The 15,884-nt window shown below is 36.4% G+C and overlaps 1 protein-coding gene and 1 long non-coding RNA gene across 2 annotated transcripts; one reads left to right on the top strand and one right to left on the bottom strand.

Annotated features, from left to right (window-relative positions):
- The first annotated feature begins 3,006 nt into the window (after nucleotides 1–3,006).
- Nucleotides 3,007–4,232, top strand: LOC122318923. Its single transcript, XR_006244936.1, has 2 exons — nucleotides 3,007–3,872; nucleotides 4,032–4,232. It is a non-coding gene; the product is annotated as an uncharacterized LOC122318923 (long non-coding RNA).
- A 372-nt stretch (nucleotides 4,233–4,604) lies between these two features.
- Nucleotides 4,605–12,559, bottom strand: LOC122318922 (AFG1-like ATPase). Its single transcript, XM_043136678.1, has 15 exons — nucleotides 12,119–12,559; nucleotides 11,431–11,761; nucleotides 11,222–11,301; nucleotides 10,703–10,803; nucleotides 9,568–9,690; nucleotides 9,285–9,354; nucleotides 8,724–8,810; nucleotides 8,557–8,622; nucleotides 8,343–8,435; nucleotides 8,082–8,138; nucleotides 7,843–7,971; nucleotides 7,654–7,744; nucleotides 6,878–6,966; nucleotides 6,052–6,245; nucleotides 4,605–4,993 (listed from the first exon to the last, which is right to left on the bottom strand). The coding sequence occupies exons 2-15, from the start codon at nucleotides 11,651–11,653 to the stop codon at nucleotides 4,918–4,920; spliced, it is 1,479 nt and encodes a 492-aa protein (XP_042992612.1). The 5' UTR covers nucleotides 11,654–11,761; nucleotides 12,119–12,559; the 3' UTR covers nucleotides 4,605–4,917.
- Nucleotides 12,560–15,884: the final 3,325 nt, after the last annotated feature.

Below are 15,884 nucleotides of genomic sequence, written 5' to 3'. Positions count from 1 at the left end.
AGAAAGAAAATAACAGCATCTTTTAAATGTGGCCAGAGCCCTCCTCCTTCAAGCCAATCTTCCAACTAAATTCTGAGGTGATGCTATTTTGACAGAAGCACACCTAATCAATTGAATCCCTTCCCCACTTCTTGCAGACAAAACACCATATGAAATGTTATTCAAATCTCAACCATCCTATGTTCATCTCAAAGTATTTGGTTGCCTGTGTTTTGTTTCCACCATTAAAAGAAATAGAACAAAACTTGACCCCAGATCCAAGAAATGCATATGTATTGGATACCCTGTTAGGATTAAAGGATACAAACTATATGATCTCACCAATCATACTAGCTTTGTATCTCGGGATGTCATTTTCATTGAGTCTAAAGTTCCCTTTGCCAAAACAATCATTGAACCCACTTCTCCACTCAATCCCTCTTTTACTTTACCTCCATCCTTCCCTGACTTTGTTTCTTACTCCTCAAACTCTCTCTCACACAACGCAGAACCACATTCTCCCTTCTCACATACAGAAACATCTTCCGAACCTTCAAATCCAACTACACCTCCATCCACTCCTCATGAATCAAACAACCCTGCAGTCCTTTCTGAACCTTCCCAATTATCACCTACTCCACCTACAAACCCTCCATCCCAACAGCTTAGGAGACCAGATAGAATCAAAAACCCACTTTCATACCTGCTGACTATCACTATCAGCTTGTTTCCACCATCCCTCATCCTTCCCTCTCGACTTATTCCACTGCATACCCATTACAACAGTCCCTCTCATACTCCAGGCTCTCTCCCTCTCATAAAAAATATGCCTTATCCCTTGCCCTCACATCTGAACCCCAAACTTATGATGAGGCTATTATGCATGACCATTGGCAAACTGCTATCAATAATGAATTTGAGACCCTTGCAACTAATGGTACTTGGTCCATTACTTCCCTTCCTATTGGAAAGAAAGCAATTGGATGCAAATATGTGTTCAAACTCAAATTAAAATCAGATGGAAGTGTGGACAAACACAAGGCAAGACTAGTGGCTAAGGGTTATACTCAAAGAGAGGGCTTCGATTTTCAAGAAACTTTTAGTCTTGTAGCAAAGATGTCCATTGTCAGAATGTTCCTTGCTCTTGCTGCAAGCCATGATTGGCATTTAGAACAATTAGATGTTCATGATGCTTTTCTAAATGGTGATCTCGATGAGGAGTTATACATAGAACTTCCACCTAGATTTTAGCTTAGGGGGGAGTCTTAATTCCAAGGACAAAAAATGGTATGTAAGTTTCACAAATCCTTGTATGGCTTAAAGCAAGCCTCAAGGCAATGGAATGAAAAATTCGTTGTCTCACTTGTTGCTGCTGGTTTTTATCAATCAAAATCAGACTACTTATTGTTTACTAGAAGTGACAAAGATGGTTTTGTTGCTCTTCTAGTATATGTAGATGGTATCATGTTAGGAAGTAGTAACTTAATTGCAATCAATTCAGTGAAAGCTTATCTTCATGATCAATTCAAAATCCGAGACTTGGGTGGGCTCAAATACTTCTTGGGATTAGAAGTTTCAAGATCAAAGAATGGCATTCATATTTGCCAAAGAAAATATGCCTTAGAGATCATTGAAAAAGTTGGTTTACTTGGAAGCAAAGTTGTGATCACTCCAATTGAACCAAATCTGAAATTATCACATTCCTCTAGTGAGTACCTCTCAGATATAATTGGACATCGAAGGTTAATTGGGAAATTGATCTACTTGAGTGCCACGAGACCTTACATCACTTACTCAATTGGAATTCTTAGTTAATTCATGGATAGGCCCACTCACACTCACCTGCACACAGCTCATAGGATCTTAAGGTACCTTAAGGGCTCAGTAGGACAAGAAATTTTCTTCTCATCCAAGTCTTCTATACACCTTAAGGGATACAGTGACTCAAATTGGGCTACATGCCCTAAAACCAGGAGGTCTATAATAGGTTTTTGCATTTTTATGGGTGACTTTTTGATCAGTTGGAAATCAAAGAAACAAGTTGTGGTGTCAAGATCATCTGCTGAAGCAAAATATAGAGCATTGGCACAAACCAGTTGTGAAATCATTTGGTTAAAAGCTCTTTTAGAAGACTCCAACATCAAACACTCACAACCTGCTTTATTATATTGTGATAGCCAATCAGCAATACACTTGACCAAAAATCCCATATTCCATGAGAAAATATGCTGGCAAGTATGATTAAACCATTACATGTCACTTTGAAATTTCAAATAACAAACATTCTCACCAAGGCCTTAACAGCTCCTTCATTGCACTTGCTACTGTCCAAGATAGGCATACTTAACATATATGCCCATCTTGAGGAGGAGTCTTAAGAATTATACACAAAATCATCAAGAGAATATGTTAATTCCCCTGCTAAAGTGGTCAGAGTAGCACTGACAGAGGACACAAGACAATCTGCAATAGGGGCCACTAACCACACTGCTGCTATGCCTTAGCCTCGCACCACCAAGTCTGCCACTCCAGGGACTTTTGTGTATTGCACTCACATTCATGTAGATATTGCGGAGTTAGTTATTGTGCAGCTGTCATTTTTGTATTTTTATTCCTTTATGCTATACCAGCTACAATTGGTAGTATATATATTTGTAATGCACAATGTGGATGTAAGTTTTTTATCATCTTAATGAGAATTCAGTTTTCTCTCATCTTCTTTGTTAAACTTTCCTTTACATTCAATATTTTAACAAATATCTAGTACTTCATTTTCAACCCCTGACATGTACTTGATACAAAGTTGAGATGCTGCCAGAATGCACTCCACCCTGCATGCCTGCAAATTATATTCTTCTGTGCATTGAAATCATAGAATGATATCCATCTTGGAGACTGAAGTCAGAGTGCTTGAAAAATAAATTATGCTGCATATTTGTATCTATGGTAATATGAATCACCGGCATACTTTCTTTAGCTCTTCAAAAGCATCACTTGTAAAGCCATAGAATTCAGCTAAGTCACCTTTTGGCTGAGAATATCTAGTACTTCATTTTTGGTCTCTGAACGGTACTTGATAACAAAGCAGTATTACTGCCAGAATGCACTCCACCCTGCATGCCTGCAGATTACTTACGAGGCAAACTCCTTATGAGGCAGAAAGTGCTTCCAATGTTCGATGGCTTGCACCACAACATAGAATTCAAGGTCAGATTTTTTAAAAAAAAAATTAAATTAAATTCAAGGTCATAGTTAAAATTCGTTTTCTTGGCTTCATTGGGTTGTTGTCTGAAACATAGAGCAAGGGTGCTTTCATTGGCTTAGGACTATCCCTCATGAGATGCATCACAAGTCAACTCAAAAAACTTGCTGAAGTTTGGAATGTTTAGCCCTGATAACTCTGGCATTCTGATGCTTATTTCTTAGACTGCCTTCGGCACAAAAACCTGTCTTTCTTCGGCACCTAGTAATCGGTGCCATAATTGATAATATTGGATAAAAACCAAAGTACGAAAGTGGAGATATTCTCAATTTGAGCGGCTACATAGGATGCATTCTTCTCTTCAGTCGATAGCAAATTGTTTTCTTGGGGTTTGGAACACAAAATACCTACATGGGATGCATTCTTCTCCTAGTTGAAAGCAAATTGTTTTCGTGGGTTTGGAATACAAAATACCAATTTGCTTTGAATAGATGTGCTTCATATTCATCTAAACCAATGATTTTTTCTTGTTTCTGTATATAGCTTTAATTTTTACTTCATTTATACGCAATTAGGGAAAATATGAGGAAGCACTCAGGGAACGTACAAAAGCGTTAGAACTAAATCCTAGCTTTGGTTAGGAGAGGAAAGGCTCAGGAAAAGCTTGAACGCTTTGAAGAGGCTATTGCCGGTAATCTTGGATGTAATATAACACTTAAGCCACGAGATTATTGCTAAATACGATTAATCTTTAATTTGTTTCCTTCAATGTCTTGTATCATGTAGCGTTGTTACGAACAGCATGCTGTCCTGATCTTTTGGTTGATTTTGTTCTCTGATCTACTTGTAGATAATAGATATGAAAAGGGTTTTGGAGTTGGATTCTTCGAAGGGCCAAGCTAAGAAAGCCATACGCCGGTTGGAGCCATTGGTGGAGGAAAAGCGAGAAAAGATGAAGGAGAGATGTTGGTAAGCATAATTTTATCTTTAATAGATTGACTTCTGGCTTCTATGTGAATCTCAAAACGATTTTTTGGTACTTTGGCAATCATTCCAAGGCTAATTAACGCCCTCTTGTCTCGGGTTGACCTATACACTTGGGCAAGATATACGAGAACACTCCTCATTCCTACATACATACATACACGCACTCTGTGCTGACATTTTCAGCTGGAGCATCTGTTTTTGCCCATGAAAATAAAAGGCACTATTCTTGTACATACGCGCGCGCGCGCACACTTTGGGTCCTGCCACTAAGGAGCACTTTAGGGCTGATAAAATTGTAGAATTTGGGGATTTTTGTTTTGTTTCGTTCATAAGAGCATGAAGTGGTGGTTCTCAATTTACCGTTGTGTTCAGGGGCGAGTCGCCCGAAGTCTATTACTTGTAATTCAAGTTCTTTATTCATGACTAACTTATCTGCTGTTTCTCGATAGAGTAGTTTTATTATATCACAGACTCAGTCAATTGCTCCTTGAATGGACAAAAAAAAGTACACAATCCGTAATTTGTGGTGTTCGCTTTGGACCAGTACCATGGAATTACAATGGTTAATGGTTGGCATGAGCGCAGCCTGTTGCCATTTTCTTATTTCATTATAGCCTTATTTTCATCAAAACTGATGTAGGCCTCATTATATCTAATATGACATTTTACTAACAAGATTTAACCGTGGACTGGGAAGACAATGGATCCTTTCCCCCGTCACGCCTGTAAGATAAATGATTGCCACCTTCCTATGAGAGTTGCCTCTCAGCCGATATTATAGCAGCATGCTGCTCCAAGTATTCCTTGCTGTTCATTTCAGTTAATCTGCATTGATGAGTGGTTTCCAAATCAGCACTTACAACAGGAGAGGAATACCAAATTGATTAATCTATTCTACAAGACAGAAAACCAAAGGGTAGCAATGTTGAGACAGAACCAAGAGATGAGGTTTTAGCACAGAATGCCACCAAGTTTGAAAGCAATGAAACTCCATACAAAATGCCTTAAAACGATACAAGTCTCACTTCAACCTCCCATGCCATATCTGTTCCTAGAACCATGAAATAGGAAAAAATAATGCCACCAATCGTGTGAACCTAAACATGTTCCTTCGGTAGTAGTGTCAACAATCCTACATGCTCCAAAGGTTGAACAGTGAAAACATGTCTCATTTTAGATCATGCCTTCAAGAGAGAAACCTAGAAAGTAACCTTGCATGATTTGACAGAACAGCTTTTGGAAAATAAAGGAAAAAAAAAAAAAACACCAAAAGATCACTGACTTCTAAAAATAAGTGTATAGCATATTCTGTCGAAAATCAAGTGATATTAACTTTATGCATGACTTAGGGGTTGTTTGGACCCAGAGTTGATCTCAACTTATCTAATCATTACAACTTTCCCAAACTTTCAAACAAAATATAAAAAATAATTCAACTTTTTCAAATCCCAAAACAAGAATAATATTAAAAAACTATATTCTAACTATTTTATTCAACTTTCAAATCTCATCTCAACACAACTCACTATCCAAACCTCCCCTTAAAGGCATAGTACTTGCACCAGCCTCTTCTACACCCTCCAACCTCAAAATTGAAACAATTGAACAATACAATTACTGTTCAATTTAGGTCTAAACAAGCAAATTTCCAAAATAAAAACAGGTTTAACACTTCAGGTGCATATGTTGGCATGCAAAGAAAGGTAATCAGAACATTGGGGGTGAAGAAAAACAGAGCTCCCAACCCTGCAAAAGCTGATTAGGATAATCCATTATCTATTTATCTGTATTCAACTACATTAAAAGGAATTTAGAAGATCAAAAAAAGGCCTGAAGGTATATAAAAAAAAATACACATTCTACAAAAAACAAAAGCACAATACCTACTAATGGTGCGATCTTTTGCAAAACCCAGTTCATTATCCACACAAAGGTCCAAATCATCACTTTTCCTTGATCTTGAAGAAGTTCTAGGTGCAATGTGTTGAGCATCTGAAATTGTCACTACCCTTTCAAAAAGCTCTTGAGGACTACCCTCAGCTGCACACAACATTCTGGCCTTGTTCTCGTACATTACCTGTAACAGGACGGTGGAATCATTGGTTCTATTTAGCTTCTGATCCAAAAAAGATAAATTAACATTAGTGAATCTCCTTTCATTTGACCAAAGTCCTTGCCAGAGAGATTGTCAGGGTTCAAACTTAACAATAGAATTTTATATCTATCTACATTTATATTTGCTTTTCTTTCCAAATTTTAAAGAATCCTTTCCAGAATGAATACCATTTTGCGTATGCCAATTAAAAAGAACTTCAAAGAACAAAACTAGGAGGAAACCAATAAATGAATAATAAAAGCAAAAAGAAGTGCCTGACTCATTACATAAGGCTAAATGAAATGAAATACGCCAGAGAGATTCAACTCCAATGAATTATCTTCAGTATAAGGCTTTAATCAATATGCATATTGCATTCACTTATAATAAAGAAATCAATATGCATGCAAAGACTTTTTTCTTTACTTTTTGTGCAGCCTATGCAAATAATAGTTGTTTTTCTAAATTCATGGTGCTGCCTAGAAGCAAGATCATGTTTGGCAATAAACTGCACCCTATGTTTTCATACACCAACCTACAATACAAAGCCCAAATTCTAGTAATATAAGATTTAGAGGGGCAAGCCAAACCAATTAAGGACAACTGAAGCATACATCAACTAAAGTGACAAACCGATATGCCGCCGTTCTATTGTGTAATCCAAAAATTGGGACACCTTCCAATGCCAGGGTATGGAAGTTCTCTACAACAAGAAAATGAGTGAAATTGTATAAGGATAAATTCTAGAACGTTGATACCTATATAAACATACACAAAACATGCACCCAAGCAATGCACATTAGATATCTGGCAAGCATAATGATAAAACTTTCCATTTTGGAAGCTCCAACTTAGGACATATGCCCGGTTGGAAACTTGCCAAAAGCATAAAGAATCATCTCCTTAAATGGATAGAAGCTACCAGATCTAATTTACACCAGGGCTTAGAAAAATATATAAAGGTTCAGAAAATATAGAAAATGCAGAGTATAGACGATTGCCCAGTTTGTATGTTTTACCTTTTTATTTTCAACAGTCACTATTTACAAGGGCCATCCATTAGGCCTCGTTCGTTTTCGCAAATGAGATGACATGAGACGAGATGAAAGTTGAAAGTTAAATAAAATATTGTTAGAATATATTTTTTAATATTATTATTGTTTTGAGAGTGAAAAAAGTTGAATTATTTATTTTATTTTGCGTGTGAATTTGGAAAAATTGTAATGATTAGATCAGATGACATAAGTTGAGAAATTTTGTGAAAGTGAACGAGGCCTTGGTCTTTAATACCCAACTTAACTCAGACACAACATAGCCTCATCCCACCATTTAGAGTTGACCACATATATCCTAACAAGCACATCAATGCAGCCAACTAGATTTGACTTACTGAACAATCCAAAATAGTCCGCAGCTCCAAGTGGTCTGTCACAGAGTTGCTCAAATGGGAAATATGCACATCCATTAGCAGCCAGGGGAACCTAACAGAAGGAGGTTAGTGCACCAAAAGCTTTAAAAAGAAAATTTTGATCAAGCAACATGCTCTGGAAAAGGCACTGAAGCATCACTTAGCAAATACCTGCAATGTCCTTCCCATAACTACTTCCACCTCCTGTGGACTGACTGTATGATCTGCAATCAGTTGTTGAAACTTTTGCTTGAGAATGCCAGATAAGTCTTTGCCAATGAAGTAGAAACCTTGCTCAGCCTACAATTTAAGTACAAGCATGAAAGTTGGAAATCTATAGAAAGTAAGACTTATCAGCTGAATGTGCGAGCCATGTATAAAAAAAGAATCATATTGAGCTGATAACATACCGAAGTCATCTTCCGATAGTCTGTTGATGAACCAATTTCATGAACTACACAACGTTCCTGCACAGAATAATTCCCAATTTATACCATCAATATAATTGGAAATATAAGAAGCTTTGGAGTCTTTCACATCTTATACATGGCCACAAATGCAGATTCAGACCATGCATTCCTCCAAATCACAGGCTCAAGTGAGAAATTGTGCACACAAACTCAATAGAAAGCTTAAGGTCAAGCGCTTTGGTATAACATCCATATTCACACCTTCAAAGTCGAAATAAAGGGTAGAAAGAGATCCCTCTGCAGTCCACCTTCATATAGGTTATCTGGAGCACGATTTGAAGTGGCAACGAGAATCTATACTTGCCTCCCACCACAAACACAACATACGATCGTTATGTTGACTTCAGCCAAAAATCCAAAGTCCTACTGCGTAGAGCAGAGAACAGAAGAAAACAGAGGAAATTAGACTACTTACAATGCCATTGCTGAATAGATGTCCGAATAGACGGTTTAGTATCAATGCATCAGCGACGTCATTCACCTATGGAGTCACACATGATGTCAATATATGGCATAAAAATACAAAGCAATCAGATATGACCTACAAGAGGAGGCAAATAATGAGTTCTAATAGTAAGTTACCATAAATTCATCAAGACATAATAGAATTGCTTCATCAGAAATTTCCCCTGCGACAACTTCGAGTGGATCTGCCACACCCTTGTGCTTCTGCCAAAGTATACAACATTCATGATTAATTTCAAAATCTGCATAAAAATAGTACTCTATATAGAGAATGAGATGACCTCTGGTCCACATAGTGGTAACGAATTCACAAGTAGTTTGTTTATAACAGAGAAAGTTTTGTGGTCCAAAATGTAAGTTTAGTTTTGTTGACCAATTGCTCAAACCAAAAATGAGATCAGATTGAAAGAATGAAAGGAAAATAGCTTCATAAATATGCAAGCCAGTCAGGGTATTGGAACAGTCAGGCCTGTAAGCTTATGACCTTACATCCAAGATATAGCCCCTGTTAAAAAAAGGTATAAACTTCCGGTGGTTGGAAGACAAATTTACCATGTAAAACGTACACATGTATGTATGTAGCATGCATGTATGCTTTGGAAATTTAGAAATAGTTCTCTATTGAAAATGAAATTCCTTAACTTAAGCAAACACATAATTATGGATCTGGATTCTTACTTGCAAGCGGCTATGAACGTTCAACATAAAGTCATGAAAATGGATCCTTCTTTTCCTCCAATTAGAGGGCCTGAGAAAGGAGAAATTAAGTATTGGGAGATAAATCCCGCAGTGATGGCAAAAAGAAAGAGTTGAAAGAGAATAAGGTCTAATAATATAAATCTTAAAACCATATAAATTTACATACGTGCTTATCTGGAATCTTCCTCAATCATCCTGAATGACAGGTGCAGACAAAGAGAGGCAAAAACCATAACATATTAAATTTGCATATCAAACTTACAGTTGATCAAAAAACAAATCCATCAGCATAGTTTTCCCAGTGCCCACTCCTCCATAAAGATATAGACCTCCGACAGGTGAAAATGAAGATTGTGGGATGAAACGAGACCACAACCACCTACTCCTGAATACAAGAAAATTGGTGACTAACTGGCTATAACACCCCCTTCCCGTTAGAAAGCTATCGATCATTCATATCATCATGCAAAGATTCAAAATTCTGCAAACTAAACACTTAAAAGAATTCTTTATTAAGAAACTTAAAAAATATACCATGTTGCAACCCAAGTAGGCATGAAGTATACAATAGGAAACACTTAAATTTTTATGAAATTAAGCTTTAATTACTTACAAACAAAGAAACACCTAACTATGGATGAAGAAAAAGAACATGATTCTATGAAATCTAGAAAGCTATAGGAGAGGAAACTAATGTACACCACCGTCTATACATAAAAAGAAATCAAATGATTCTTAAATGTCCACTTCAAAAGTTTGAGCATTGTTTTCCCACCAAATACACCACATCAAACACATGGGGACCATCCTCCAACCTCTAAATTACTCTGGCTACTAACAGGACTAAGTCAACAAGCAATCAAATCACAACTTGCTGAGGCATGATATACTCAATCCCAAAGGTGTGAAATATCCATACCCATGAATCTCTATCCACCACTATTCCATGATGTTACCAACCAACCAAAGAATGCTACCCTTGAAGGTGCCTTATTTCTCCAAATATTCTTCCAAAGAAAAGGTGGGCCATCTCATCTTAAGGGAAGAGTGCATGGTAGAAAGATTTGGCCTCAAAGGTCTGTCGTTTGGAAGGAAGCATTTACATGCAACGGCTTTTTAGGGCTCCAAAATCATTTAAAAGAAGCTCTACGACTCCTAGCCTCGAGAGCTCCTATTCAACTTTTAACCACAAGCGGGGCTCAAATCCTCCCTCAACCACAGATTTGGTTTTGTCAAAAAGGAGTCCTAGCAGCTTTATTCTTCCTATTTTAAAACAAACAACAAGAACATTTAAATTTCTAAATTCCTTGATCAAAAGCATTATTGAAATAAACGCACATAGAGAACCATCCACCTTCGTGAAGTGTCAATACAGGAAGAACAGATGGAAGATTTACCGTCCAGCTTTTTCGGAAGCTGAATACCTATCCAACTGGCAGGCATCAGCTGAAGCAACAAGCTCGTCATATAGTCTCTGAAGTTCTCTTAAGGTGTCTACCTGTGAAATTTCTCTCATTATACCATTCCACAAGTAAACCAAAACTGATAAAAGGCAATGTCTTTACACTTGAAGGACAAAGTCCTTCAGCTCTTACCATCTTACACACACACTCACTTCTAACAATGCCCATTAAGACATAATTTACAATTTTTTTTTTTATAAGTGAGACATAATTTACAATTCAAAACTCAAACAACAGGAAATTAGGAGAATGTCAAGCTGCATTCAGAAATTTGCACTGGTGCTATGTAAAATCAGAGTACAGTTCTAATAAAAGGTGAGAAGAAAGGAAGATATAATGCTCGAAATGGTACTTGTAATTGGGAATTCTATAGCAATACCTTTCATTTGCCACCTTTTATCAGTTTTATGTCTCATTATTCGCAAACAAGCACACGGTTGAACTGTGTCATACCTGGAAACTATCGCCATCCACAAGTTCACCAGCAGCAATTCTTTGTTCATACTCAACTAGAGGCCCAGCTCTATCCACATCTGCAATTAAACCAAAATGACCCAAACCAGGAAAGTCATGTTAAATTTCAATACATTTTCGTTAGTAGATGGTAATATTTTCAATCGATGACAACAAGAAATAGTTAAAAAATAATAAAAAAATAAAACCTTTATTCGTAGCATGGGCAGCATCCACCGACATGGATCTTGAGATCATTAATTTGAGGTCTTGAAATCTCTCAAATTCAGCATTGTTAGCAGGCTTGCATACAGTCCCAGTATTGGTCTCTATCAAACACATCCGGGTTCTCACAAAGCCACCTGAGTAATTATATTTTTTATGCCGAAAAGCCAATCGAAAGTGGCTAAGAGATCGGGCCATTGTTCTCATTTCAATCCAGGGCCTCAGCAGAACTTGCAAAATGCTAAACTACTCCAAGCCTCCAATCAAAGAAAAGCTTAAGGAGAGGTACAAAACCTTATAGATTATACAGAGTCCCTGAAACAGTAGCAGCAAAATCAGAATATATTCCTGATTTTAATTTTATAGAAATAGAAAATTTGTTTACGAAATCAATCTAAAAACAGAATAAGCTGTCACGGTCATTATTATATTTCCAAATAATCAAGACACGGGAAGCATTAAAATAACAAACTTAGACACTTCCAATGTGATAACAATCAAACAGGTAATGCAAAAATTAAATCTTGATTGATAAAACCACTGAGTTGCTCCACAAAAACCGCACAAGTCACGAAACCATTAAGAACGGAAATCTATAGCAAAAACAAAAAAATCCAATTGAGATTGTCATAAAACTATTGGAATGAAGATCTTTAAGGGAAAAAAAGGTACCTGAATCAAAGGGACCGCCTTCCGACAAAACTGGAGCACAGTCGGAACTCCTGCTCGGGTTTTTCTTCTTACGAGGGAACTTTCTGAAATGTTCGTGTCTTTTGTGGCTTCAACCCTGGACTAGGAGGAAAATTATGAACCTAGGAACCGAATTACCTCGCATGTAAGAGTAACAATAAATTTTTAAGGCAATAGGGAGAGAGATAGACGTTCTTAAAGACGGGATAACACCAGAAAGTAAAGCGAGTGTCTGATCCGACAGAAGTCCTCCAAAGATGAAAGAGTAGAGTTTTTTGAGGTCCTCAAACTCAACATGCCGGTTTGCGCTCTGTTTAGACGCCACCCGATTAAAACGAGTCACCTCAACGCCATTAATATCATATTCTATGGGGCGAGAGTGCCGATTTTATTAACAGAACTAATCTTGCAGTCGCACGCGACACAGTTTTGCCAATTTATTCATTAATTTTTAATTTCTGATAATAAGAATTATCCTTTCCTTGATTTTTCTTTTTACCATTATTTATTTATTTTTCCTACCATGTCCTAAAGTTTATTAAGGATTGGGCCTACACTTTATTGATGGAGCGAGAAATGTGTGGTCAGAGAATTTTTATTGATCATTTCTTAATTTATATAAATCTCACATATCTTGTTTAGTTTTTTTTCTATACGTAGTCTCTCAAAATAATATTAACTATCAAGAATAATAGTTTATAGGTTTTTCAATTTCATCTAAATTTTAATAATTCTTTTAAAAAATAAATCTTTTGTTTATTTTCCCAATGAGTAAGCCCGTTATATCAACTTATTTTAAAAAAAATAAAAATAAATTTAACTTTTATATCTTTTATGCCGATGTTTAAATCATATCTGTAAAAATTTATATTTTTTAAGCATAGTACACATTTAGTGAACTGTTTATATGGTATAATATCTTTACCTATTAAATATTATTATAATACTCAACTTTATTTTTCTTTTGATAAGTAAAAATTTATTAATATCAATAAGTTAGCCAAATACTGGATGTATCGAAGTACTCAACTTCATATTTAAAATTTTACAAAATGGGATTACGAGTGTCTCCATGTATTTGAGTTGTGCTTTTTGCGCTTATCAATAAAGAATATTTTTTTTAAAAAAAAAAAAAAAAAGTGATATGAAGTTTTATAACTTTAAAAAAAAAAAAAAAAAAAAAAAGTTGATCCTATCATACTTGGGTCATGGCATCATGTTATTGTACTTGAGGATAAACAGCAAATATTGAAGTGCAAAGAAATTTTGAGCGACAACAACTAAATGCATAAAAAACTAATCCTAATGTACTTCTGATTAGTGCTGCATTTTATATTAGGGACAACTTTCTTTGAGTTCAGAAACTTCACTTGCAAGAATTGGTATGCGGTGGTTGCTCCTCTTAAGATCGCTAAAATAGAGTAACAATGCAATTACAACTCTTTTACAATTTTGAGAGCAACTATGTAAAATTGAAATATTCAAAATCAAGAAAAAGTTAACATTTTTAATGAGGTGGCACCAATGGCATCACATTGGTTCGTTGTAGAAGAGTTGGAGGTCTAAAAAAATAACAAAACTTACTAAACAAAATTGCTTTGCCATGGATGTTGCTAACAACCAAAAGATCAGTCTGATTCAACTTAACCCTAGTCAAAGAAGCCTTATATGGAATTGTATCAGGTCTTGTTTGATCTACTTTTAAGTCAGTCAGATGGGATTGTCACTGATAAATTATTCTAATTATGTATTGGTTGATGGATTGGTATACATTTTCTGTTCTTCTTGTTTTATCCGGCTCCAAAGTCATATTTCTGTCCCGTGTTTATATGGAACCCAACTCCCTATTAGTCTGATGACATGGTTGGATTGAACATTCTGGGAATTGATGGGTTTACTCTATTTACGAAAATTTACATCATATGCATACTGTCATTGGAATTAATTGAATGTTACTAATGATTTTTATCCGTGGAACTTTATGCATAGAATTGATCTTCCTTTAATTTATTTTTACTCTTCCAGCTATTCCCTGTTTCTTATTCTTTCTTGTCTCATAAATAAGTCAAATAGACCTTCATTTGTAATTAACTTGTGCTGATGATCAACTTAATCTAGTTTCTGCAGTTTTATGGAACATCCTAACAATGTTGCTTTGATGGATGGTCTGGCATTTCTTGTTCAGAAAACCTACTGGTCCAAAAAAAAAACTCTTGTTCAGAAAATGACCCATCTGCTAATACTTTCTCTGTTTTATTTATCTATTGAAACTGAACTTATAACATGACAGCAGTGCAGGCAGCGTTTCGTTATCAGAATGCTTACCCGTTCTCAACGAGATCATGACCCGATGCTGGGATGCCAACCTTGATGTCAGGCCTCCCTTCACGTAAGTTATCAGAATGCTTGACAATGCAGAGACAAAAATAATTACAACTGTCCGCAAGGCTCGTTTTAGGTGTGCATGACCCAACCAATGACAGTGGACTAATTAATCCCAGAAAAAATATTGAACAGTAGACTAATTAATCCCTGAATGAGAAAGAGTCACGAGAGTGTATGGTGCAGAGAATAAATTGGAAAACAAGAAAAAGAGTCAAAAGAAAAAAAATGGGGTTTTTTTTTTTTTGTTTTTTGTTTTTTTTGGGGGGTGGTTCCCATCCTAGCCTCGTGTATTTATTTGTTTAATTTCGTGCTTCTTATAGTAGGACATGTTTAGACATCTGGTTTTGGTGTTTCTATATGGATGGATCCCTGCTGATGAATTAGGAGTAGGACATGAGATCTATTTATTTACTCACTTTTTCAAAAGAATTATGCTTAGAGCCTGGAAATCGATGGGAACAACTCAAAGACCGAGGCGGTGTCTAAGCGGAGACTACTCGGTCGTGTGTTCATCATGGTCTATTGGAGGCATGAAATTTTTAGATATAGAATGTCTGTGAAGAACCACCGTTTATAGATTGAGATTTTGGTCCATTTTCCTGGGTTTGTCTTATAATCCGTCATTTTAGATAGACAAAAGTTGGGGTTTTGAGCGTGGGCAGCTTTGCTGCAAGTAAAGGCGTTGTTTTGTGTGAAAAGGCTGGATGTTTCCTTGTGGTTTGTGGTCATGAAGTTTATGAAGTTGGGTTCGAAGCCTAATGCATTTCAAGCGGAAGGGAAAACTGTCAGGTAAGGGGGCTTGCCCTCCGTCATTTATTCTATAAATTTTTTAAATCCATGGATTTTTTCCCACATTCTTTTTTCATTTGAATTTGTTCTACTTTGAGTTTGATATTAACGTTTTACATCCCACCAGCAGAGAAACACTTACTAAGAGCCTAGCAAGTAGAGGAAGAGACGATGGATTTGACAGGGCAAAAGGAGAAGTTTAGAAAGCAGAAATATGATGTAGTCCTTTCCGTAGGATAGAGAGAGAAAGAGAAAGCAGAGAGAGACTAGAAAGCGGAGAGAAAAGTTGGAAATACAATGGCAGTGGAAATCTTTGAATTTCCAAAAGCTCATTGAGGCAATGAAAGAAAGAAGGGAACCGTAAATTAAAGATACAGAGAGATAAAATTGTGAAGCCATAAATAATCTATGCCCAACAATAACATACGTTGCAACGAAATCCATTCCCAATTAGAAAAGAACCAAAATCAATAAGAGAGGCACTCTCAGTTAGACGGGTGTAAATTTCGTTTTCACATCCGCCAATCATGAAGAGCCACGTAGGCATCCCAACAGGTTTTGAGTTGCACCCATC

This window comes from Carya illinoinensis, chromosome 8 (genome assembly GCF_018687715.1).
Source record: "Carya illinoinensis cultivar Pawnee chromosome 8, C.illinoinensisPawnee_v1, whole genome shotgun sequence".
NCBI classification, from domain to species: Eukaryota; Viridiplantae; Streptophyta; class Magnoliopsida; order Fagales; family Juglandaceae; genus Carya; species Carya illinoinensis.
The sequence above is the reverse complement of the archived record's forward strand: the minus strand, read 5'-3'. Positions and strand labels throughout refer to the sequence as shown.